The 10,411-nt window shown below is 40.7% G+C and overlaps 1 protein-coding gene across 1 annotated transcript; it reads left to right on the forward strand.

Annotated features, from left to right (window-relative positions):
• Positions 1 to 270: 270 nt before the first annotated feature.
• Positions 271 to 8,642, forward strand: shh (sonic hedgehog protein A). The gene is made up of 3 exons (XM_021620681.2): positions 271 to 888; positions 4,908 to 5,169; positions 7,020 to 8,642. Exons 1-3 carry the CDS (start codon positions 577 to 579, stop codon positions 7,712 to 7,714), a joined length of 1,269 nt encoding a protein of 422 aa, XP_021476356.2. The 5' UTR covers positions 271 to 576; the 3' UTR covers positions 7,715 to 8,642.
• Positions 8,643 to 10,411: the final 1,769 nt, after the last annotated feature.

Raw genomic sequence — 10,411 nt, forward strand, 5'->3', positions numbered from 1 at the left:
GAATCACCCACACTAAGTCACATAACATAACAACATAAGCCTATAGGCTACGAGTTGGGTTTTTCCTCAACTGGGAATCGTTTTAGGAACAGAGAGAGAAAAGGTGTAATTTATGTTTTCCCATGGAGTGCAGTCCCTCCCCTAAACCCACCCTTCAGGTGGAAAAAATCTTTAAAGATTTTTTTTACTCTTTTGTGTGATAACATCAGATGGGTTTGTCTAGGCGAACCAATCAGGTCCCTCCCCTGCCATAGATCGGAGCTATAATACATAGCAGTAAACGCGGTCTGCTCGCACAAGCGGCTGTAGCTCGACTGCGCAGAGATTCCGTTGTTAATTTTCTCACTTTTTACCCAAGCAGCAACGTCTCTCCTTCGATGTGTTCCGTTATCATTTTTGCAGAGGCGTTCATTTCCGCACCTGCCACGGTAGTGATCGGGGGGCACCGTAGCCTACAGACGAACTAGAGGAGGAGACAAGGACATTGTGGAAGCAGCCGCGCGAGAGGGAGGAGAAATATAGAAACAAACGGCCGCTGGTTGATAACACACTGAGGCTCCGAGTCATTTAGATTTTATGGACGAAATGCTGCTGTTGACGAGAATCGTTCTGGTCGGGTTGATCTGCTTGTCCTTGTCCGTGTCCTCTGGGATGGGCTGTGGACCGGGCAGGGGCTACGGTAGGAGAAGACATCCGAAGAAGCTGACACCTCTTGCGTACAAACAGTTCATCCCAAACGTCGCGGAGAAGACCCTAGGGGCCAGTGGCAGATACGAAGGGAAGATCACGCGGAACTCCGAGCGATTTAAAGAACTGACTCCCAATTACAATACTGACATTATCTTTAAGGATGAAGAGAACACCGGTGCGGACCGGCTCATGACTCAGGTAAATTGAACCTTTTTAAATGCCTCGCATCTTTTAGGACACTGTGTAACATAACCTTTCACATTGGATGCAGATTGCGCACCACAAACAAATTCATATACATATTTAAGTCTCAAATCTGTTTGTTTTTTAGTAGATGTGTGAAACGGTTCCTTTTCAATCCCAGAGCATTGCACTTTTGATTAGGTCCTGCATGGACATGGGCTTTCATAATCAAACCAGAGACATGACATAGGCCTGCTGGCAGACCAGTGGGACACTCGGCCTTCATGATTGTGGCAGTTTATTTGAAATATTGATGTGGTCCTCTCATATCTATATTTGTATCAAGGCCTTGTGCAGACGCACATCGGTTGTCTATGCAACACTATAGCATTTGGATATTCCGCAATTGCACCTTTAAGATTTAGATTACATCTCGTTTTAAATCTTTAATTTCAGTCATCTGATTTGGCATATGACTAAAACAGTAGCCTTATGTATGCATGGTTGGCGTATTCAGACATTTTCTTGCATACTGTTATTCACTATTTATCAGTATAGTGTTTATCGGCCCATGAAGACATTGACATTTCTTTGAGAATGTTCTGAACACTATCACTACTTAAAAAATGGGTTGGGACGCGACCAATTAGTGCAACGATATAGCAAGCTGCACCGACTGCGCCTCCGGTAATGCATTTGTTTTGGAAAGGCAGCATTAGTGGCAAACAAGCATAGTACTTTCTGTGAATCAGATTTCCCTCTGTCGAATCCGTGTCTGTGATTTCTTTATACGATTTTGGGTGGCTATCTTGCATGCATTGTCCATAAAAATATCGGTCAGAAATGCAGTCTGGGCAGCATGTGTCTCTCACCTATGGGGTTACTTGATTTCCACCAACTGTTAGCCTATATTGGGTGTCTGTTGCACGTATTTTGCAAATGATGTGTTACTATTTCAATAAGAACGTCAATTACTTCCGTCCGGCCACCTAAAAATGCCACTGAACCTGAAGGAGTGTGATGATGGAGGCGCGCGCGCCAGACTCCCTGAACCGTATACCGCGACATGGGCACGAGCTTAGATTAAATATTCACCCTGCCCTGCGTGCAGTCTCAACATATCTCTAAACGCTCCCTTCCCTTCCTCTAATATAGCCTATACGTTATCACACTTCAAATGGAGGCTAGAGTGAGAGATATAACCTTCTACTCTGTCTATAGCCCTCCGGCCACTGCCAGTTAAAGATGTGGTTGAACAGGGAATTGTGCCAAAGACTCCACTTTTTGACACACTGTGCGCTTTCATCTCCATTTACCGTCCTTCTTTATTGGTCTGAAAGTAGAGGATGTATGTTGGTTTATTATATTATCACCGCATTAAAAAAATGCGCCAAACCATTTACAAAAACAACAACATATTAATAGCTAAATAAGCTCACTGTTTTATGCTTTGTGCTAGACTATAATTCATAGAAAGGTGAAATATTTAAAATATTACATATTTGCTATAGATATAGACCAGGCAAGGCAAAAGGAGGCTCATAGACAAACACCCCCGTGGGAATATGTCCCCTCCCTCCATTCATTTAACACGACCTGACATCCAGCCTACATTATGCGGGAGCATTTGAACTTATGACCTTTAGTCAATGAGAAGAGGACGCATAAACAAAGTTCAAAACATGTATTAAGTATGGAGTACTTAAAGTATGTGCTGTTTAGTGGCGCACTGCGTAGCCCCAACGACGAGATGCACCTGCAACCACGTCATGAGTTAGATAGATAGTTACAGCCTACAAACGTAGTATCTGAATAATATGAAGAGCTAATGGTTAGAATCTAGAATATGTTTGCCATCTTCTATATTGTATGGTTGTTGTGCGTAAAGGTAAATCCAGTGGGCTGTCTTGGGGAAGGCGCTGACGCACTGTGGGTGCACAGGTGCACTGGAACTTATAAACTATGGGATGGATCCCTAGCTGGAATAGAGCTCAGTCTCTCAATTGTTTAAACAAAGTGCAATTTCAATGGAGATTAGACGTCTGTCTGTTGTGGTTCCCTAATGTAAATCATACTCCATTTAAGGTGATGACGACTATAAAAGCGTGATGTCCCCTGGCTGTTCCAACTCATTTTGAGTAAGCGGGTTAACCAAGCAGCCCACTAACAACTACAAAGACAGTTCGTCTCGGGGAAAGTTAACGAGGTCGTGGCTTTACAGACATTTTTAGCGCGCAGTCCCGGACCTTTCTGTCGCGAATAAAAACGTCACATGGTCGTCTGTAGCGAGCACAGCTTAACGGGAGCTGAATATAGCCCCACAAACGAAGCGAAATTGAGACGGACCAGCGGGTTGTTTGCACTGACAGGTACATGATAAGTGTTTCCTCTAACCAATTCATTTGTGAGAAGATTAAGAGGCAGACTGCGGGCGAGGCTTGTTGAAAAACTTTTAGTCTGAGGACAAAGCGCCAGCGGAGGGATCCTGCTGGGCTTCACGGTGGTTGAACAGAATTTGGCTGGATTTGCGGCACACGACCCAATGAATTAATAAATAGTTTAGGCTTCACGGCTCTTGGCTCCGGCAGTCCTACTCAGAATGTGCAGGAAATGGTTTTTGGCATGGTCCCTTTGCATTTTTTTTTACCCACTGCCTGCTACAAGTGCGAGTATATTGTTGGTTTGTTTTGACGTCTCGCAGGAAAGACAGGTTAGGCTAATTGCGATATCACTGGTAGGCTAGCCATATGACCAGCATTTGGGATCCTTACCAACAAACGAAAGAGGATGGAGAGTGGTGGCCCATGCTAGGGATGTGGTGTGTGTGTGTGTGTGTGGGGTGGGGGGGGGGGGGGGGGGGGGGGGGGGGGGGCTTACTTGCTCTATACAGATAGTTAGCCCTTTAGGGAAGAAAACCAAAACACCTCCAGTTGAGTAGTCCTGTCACGTCCCAAGAACTTGCGGGACAAGAATAATGAAACGTTCCCTCTGGTTGCGGTGAAAAGACCCTTTGTGATGTTTTATTTGACATATTGGTTAAGTGTCGAGAAGAGTTGTCCTGGAGAAGGCCAAGCATCTCCACTAAGGGTCCCTAGATAGGTTAGGAAGTGCAACGTTCCAATTATAAGACAACTGTTTTATAACTCAGTTATTCCTGAAGATTATACTCAATATCAGTTATTTATTCAAATAAAACACGTCTTACTAAAGACTCTTGCTTTCGATAGAGTTATATATATTTTTTCAATTCCGATGAATTTCAAATATGTCATTAATTCCAGCATTTTGTTTTATTGGACAGGGTCTATCATGTTGTAGCATATTGGGAGAGAGTACAAATAGGCCATTGAGTGGTCGCATCTTTCCAAGGACCAAATCTATATGTTTTAGGCCAGTGAAGCGAATGCAATGCCTTATCAATTTTTTATCACAAGCTTCTCTATCTGACATTGTGCCCTCTGACTCTGCTCTTCACACAGAATATTCAAGCTTATTCAAACAAACCATTCACATTGTTGTGTGTAGGCCTATATCCAATCACATCACTATTTAGACCAATAGATGGAGGATCACCAGTGTGGAATATTCAGCTTCACCAGATGTAATGGGATGTGAAATGTTAACTATTTGAGTGATTTGTGTTATGTAATCCATAAACCAGTAGGGAGGTGGGGGTGTGTGCTCCTTGTTTCAGATCATAAATCCTGGTCTCTGGTCCACAAAGTGCAGATATGAAGACGAACTGTATAATGTCAACTCTATAGGATAGCTGTTTTGGCCACCAATAATGCATCTACAAAATCACAATACCTTCAGGCTTGTGAATTAAGTTTAAGATCAAGAGCCAATGAATGAATGAATATACGCTGTCTGGAACATAACACTTAAATATCATATATCAAATATGAGCCTAATGTCGTCTTACTACCCAGGCCTGATATAGCCTACAGGAGGGTATTGGCATCTGGTGAGCATGATTAGTGAATTTGATATATCTTAATAGACGACTAAGTGTTCCATGTCCCTTCCCCCAGAGATGTAAAGACAAGCTGAACTCCCTGGCGATCTCTGTCATGAACCAATGGCCAGGGGTAAAGCTCCGCGTCACCGAGGGCTGGGACGAGGATGGACACCATTTCGAAGAGTCGCTACACTACGAGGGAAGGGCAGTGGATATCACGACCTCCGATAGAGACAAGAGCAAATACGGCACGCTGTCCAGACTAGCAGTGGAGGCTGGGTTCGACTGGGTCTACTACGAGTCCAAGGCCCACATCCACTGTTCTGTCAAAGCAGGTAGGGTGTCAAGTCAAAAAGATGTTGGTACCCATCACTGATATCAAAAACGAATGTGAATACAATATCTTGGAAAACGTGATAACGTTTCCCGCCTCATATTGATTCTACTTTTTTTTACAATATACAATACTGTGGATAGAGCCACTCCAGCTAGATAATGAATTAACATATATTATTGGGATGAAATAAACAACTATGATCTTATTTGATGCTATCTCGTTAGGCAACCCCCTTCTATTTCAGAATTCCACACAATGTGTCCTCTCGCTATTCTCGTTATTAACACTCGTTATGTCCTGGTCTTTTATCCTTTCATATCCATATTTAATATATAGATGTATATGTATTTCATAGTAGTTGTCTTATTTATATGGGTATTTGCTGCTTGTTCATTGTTAATGCCTATCATCTATTTTATGATCTTATATCGCCCCACACTGTCTCTTCGATGGAACCACGACCATTTATTACACAAAACATATTCCCACACTCATAAAATGTCATTGCATATATGGAAAAAAAAGTATTTTCATTATTCAACTGATAGGCTATGGAATTCAAAATCACTGCACGTCAACAAAATACATTACGTGTTTAGATGTGTTGATTTGTATCATTTGTCGATCGAAATCATCTATTCTAGGCCTATGTTTGCGTCAGTGTTGGCCGTCAAAAATGTTTAGCCTAATGAATTTGACCAAAATAGGCCTACTTTAGACAAATCTTTTGGGTTAAAATCATCTCTTGATTTTCCTAAAAACCTTATGGAAATCAACGTAGGCCTATTCTACCCGTGGAGAGCATATTCGTTTAGAATTGAATGGAAAATCTTATTTAAAATGCAACACACACGTGTTGAGATCATATAGTCCGTGTCATTGGGGGTCATGTGACTTTACCAAAGGGATTTGGACTTAGCAACGTTGAATTCGTTAGGGGCAAATCTGGTTTTCAATTGTCACCTTATTTCATGCCTCGGAATCTTAAAAGAAGATTAGATGCATAAATTCAGAGAGGAACGGTTCTATTCTGTGGATGTGTGTGTTTACTGACTGTGATCCTGGAGATCGGAATGTGAAGAGTTCTCCCAGTCCCAAGACCCGAATTATTGTCATCAAGATTGACAACAAAGCAGGGGAGAAGTGGTAAAAAGAAGGGACATTGATGTTGGTCGACTGCAAGCATTTAGAGTCTGGGTCCTCATTTAAATTCAAATCTACATCTTGAGAGGCTTGGAAAAGTGGCTCCACTGGGTAAATAGTGTTTGCGGCGCTCTTGTTTTTTTTCTGAGTAGGCTATGTGTGTGAATTGTCACGTAGAGGTTTCTGCACCTGAGCAAATATGGGAAGAGTAGCTGGGAAAGGCGTAAATGTTCTTTTCCAAGAGTGGCTCTGTCCACAAGCTGATTTAGAATGACAATGTCAGCTCTTTATTGGTTTTTAATTAACGTTAGAGGAGCCAGGGCTCTCGGTTTTCTCATCTCACACAATGAGAAGCAACCAATACGTTTTTTTTGTGAAGGAGTTCCACATTCACATTATGCCAAATATACAATGCAATCTCAATGATGTTAAGTTAAAATTCGTTTTAATGAGAGATATGGACCAAAATCAGAATTTTCATTCCTCTTTTCTTTAAAACGTGTGGATATAGCCAATAAAGCTTATATGTGACAGTGGTTCATTCATAGACCTATAGGCACATGCGCTATAGGCTGCATACGTTCCACAGTGGTGAGCCCAAAACGTGTCCTGCTTTCACGGTGAGATAAAATAGCCTAGTATATGGATATACTGTATTTTTACAATCATATTCACCATCACTAATACAATATTTTATTTCAACAGAAAACTCAGTTGCTGCCAAATCAGGCGGTTGCTTCCCAGGCACTGCTTCGGTGACTCTCAAAGATGGAAGCAGGAAGGCAGTGAAAGACCTCAGAGTTGGCGACAAAGTGCTAGGTGGCAACAGTGATGGGGACCTCGCATACAGCGACTTCATCATGTTCATGGACCAGGACTCGTCAACTAGACGAGTATTTTATGTGATAGAGACTAAAGAACCGGCTCAGAAAATTACACTTACTGCTGCACATCTCCTCTTCGTGGTCAACAACTCAACGGATGATCTCCACAGCATGTCAGCAGTATTTGCCAGCGAAGTCAAACCTGGACAAAAGGTGGTTGTCTTTGATGATTTGCATAACCAACTGAAGTCAGTCACCGTGGGTCGGATTTACATGGAGGAGCACGAGGGGTCCTTTGCGCCCGTGACTGTTCAAGGAACCATCGTTGTTGATCAGGTGCTTGCGTCATGTTACGCGGTAATTGAAGACCACAATCTAGCGCACTGGGCGTTTGCACCTGTCAGACTGAGCTACTGGCTGTCCTCGTTGCTATCCCCGAAAGACTACTCGATGCCCAACGCCACCTTACATGAGGACGGAGTGCACTGGTACTCCAAAATTCTATATCAATTAGGAACGTGGCTCTTGGATAGCCACGCGCTTCACCCACTGGGGATGTCAATAAACTCAAGTTGAAGCAAAGCAAAATAAGACAATAAACAATAGTGGAATGAAAAATACAAAGCCCCCAGCGAAGTTGGGATATTTATTTCAGTGACTTGTACATGTGTGTCCCTTTTAAAGAATGAATGGAGCCTTAAAAGTTTTATTTGAATCATTTATTCTCATGTGAACTGGCTGGTATCACACGGATGGATCCTAAAACGGTGTGACCAGCAAAATTGTGCAGAATCTATTTTTGTATATCTCCAAGTAAACCACAAAGAAAAAGAAGACCATGTTAAAAGGAGCAAACTTCTTGACAGGTTGCAATGTTCTGTGCATATTATGTGCAACTGACTGATATATTTTGGGGATAAACAAACTTCGTGGGGGTCCATAAATTATATTTTTATACACAGAATTGTAAATTTGATTTTGACAGATCGTTACCGAATCACATTTCGTTATTTGAAATAGTGTTAGATACGAGAATATATTTTAATTTAAATAGTTGGGAAAAGTCTTGGAAATCTTGTTTTGTTTATTAAGAATTGTATTATTTTGGAAACGTTTCATTTAAATTGTCAGATTGGGACAGATATTCTGCCTCGTATAATTCTTTCCTCAGCTTTTGTTGTATTTCTTTTTTCAATTTTTCTTTTAGAAAATTTGAAATGCACATTCTGACAATTCAGTAACAGTTTAAGTAGTACAGAACAAAACGTTTCGTTGAATAAATTAAAAAGTAACTCCTGTAAATGTACTAAAATGTATTTTTCTTTTCATATTTTGTAATAGGGAAATAGTTTTATAGAAATAACATGCGGCAGATGCACAGTTTGGATAGTATATAATAGCGTTCAAGTTAACTTTCATAACAGGGCGATGTGTCAAAAATGTCTAGAGTTTATTATTTATATGTTTATTACAAAATGAGATAAAGAAAATATTCAAACCTGCAGTTGTTACATGTCTTTTTCCAGTAGCTCTTGTAAATTTACATTCTGGGTCCATAAGAGAACCTAAAGACTATCAAAATGAAATTAATATTAGTTCTACTCAAATCTAGAATTCGAAATGCTGCTTCAATTGCATAACTTTGGCGCAAATCTCACTGACACCAATGCAATACAATTCCAGTTAAGCGCATTTTTGACTCAACCCATGGAATAGTTCTATATAGCTATGAATTACGTTGAATTTTTTTCTCAAATTAAATGTGAAGTTTAACATATTGAGGTAAAAGTGCAGGGATTCCTCTGCTTTGAACGGCCCAATGTCTGCTTGCGAAATGTAGAGACTCCATGTCACATTTAACGAGGTTAGCCTTCGCAAATAACTTCTGAAAAACGTGCAGACAGATTAAACAGAACCGTGTTTGTTAGCCCTAAAACTGCTTGCAGACTGTGAGCATAGCGGCAAATCCATTTACAGGAAACGTCGTTAAATCAGATATTTGCTCAATGACCAGACTACTTATGAAGATTTCACTGCCACACAATACACAGATGCCTGTCAATTCAAGAAACAGCGACTGTTGTTCTCAGACAATGGCGAGTTATTGGAAATCTTTCTGGCTGCAGTCTACATCGCGCTGAGGAACCTAGTCTACACTGTTTAGAAGTCAAGATTTACTTTACACATGGTCATACAACTGAAAGATAGGCTGGCAAATGATTTAGTTTATATTTAAGGTCAAAGTATCGAACATGTCAACCTTCAAAGTCTTTGTTTTCTGGTCATCATTACCCATTCGATTATCGATATTCATCAAATCGATATGATTGGGCACGACTGATAGGAATGAAATCCGCAGATTTAGACTCGACACAATAAAAACGGTCTTTAGTCAATCTGTTAACGTGTACAAGCGCGACACCACGTGGTTCAGGCATTTTAAATGGTTCCGTACACAGGCGAAAGACAGAGCTATGGGAATCGAGCGTCATCTCTCCATTAATTCAATCTGGGGTGCAACACCATCACGATTAAAAACATCACATTGACCTTCTAAAATGTCTAAATATCCTTTATTTAATATTCCTATAAAGGAGTGAGCAGAAAAGATGGAAGGAATATAACTTTAGGTAAATTGGTAAGATGTCCCAGGAGACTAAACTGTAGGTGAGATTGCTGATGCTAAATTGCTGGTCATGTTCTACACAAGGCTCTAGCTGAGAAAGTGGTGCAATGGTAATTTGGCATGCATCACATATGACATATATTTGACACAAACAGAGCCTTCAGAAAGTATTTACACCCCTTGACTTTTTATAAACATTTTAATTCCAATGTGTAACAACAAAATGTATGTAATTTTCTTTTCCCCCCAATGATCTACACAAAATACTTTTTAAAAAGACGAATGAAAAATAAAACACTAATATGTTGATTAGATAAGTATTCAAACATGTAAGTATCACCTTTGGCAGTGATTACAGCTGTGGGTGTTTTTGGGTAAGTCTCTAAGAGCTTTGTACTCCTGGATTGTACAATATTTTCCCATTATTTTTTAAAAAACTTGCCAAGTTCTGTCAAGTTGTTTGTTGATCTTTGCTAGCCATTTTCAAGTCTTGCCAAAGATTTTCCAGCCAATTCAAGTCAAACCTGTAACTAGGCCACTCAGGAGCTTTCAATGTCATCTTGGTAAGCAACTCCAGTGTATATTTGGCCTTGAGTTTTTGGTTATTGTCCTGCTGAAAGGTGAATTTGTCTCCCAGTGTCTGTTGG

This window comes from Oncorhynchus mykiss, chromosome 11 (genome assembly GCF_013265735.2).
Source record: "Oncorhynchus mykiss isolate Arlee chromosome 11, USDA_OmykA_1.1, whole genome shotgun sequence".
NCBI classification, from domain to species: domain Eukaryota; kingdom Metazoa; phylum Chordata; class Actinopteri; order Salmoniformes; family Salmonidae; genus Oncorhynchus; species Oncorhynchus mykiss.

Coding starts and splice junctions, on each gene's coding strand:
- shh (XM_021620681.2), top strand. CDS start 577: ATGGACGAAATGCTGCTGTTGACGAGAATCGTTCTGGTCGGGTTGATC. Junction 889..4,907: donor CGGACCGGCTCATGACTCAG/GTAAATTGAACC, acceptor CCCTTCCCCCAG/AGATGTAAAGACAAGCTGAA. Junction 5,170..7,019: donor CCACTGTTCTGTCAAAGCAG/GTAGGGTGTCAA, acceptor TTATTTCAACAG/AAAACTCAGTTGCTGCCAAA.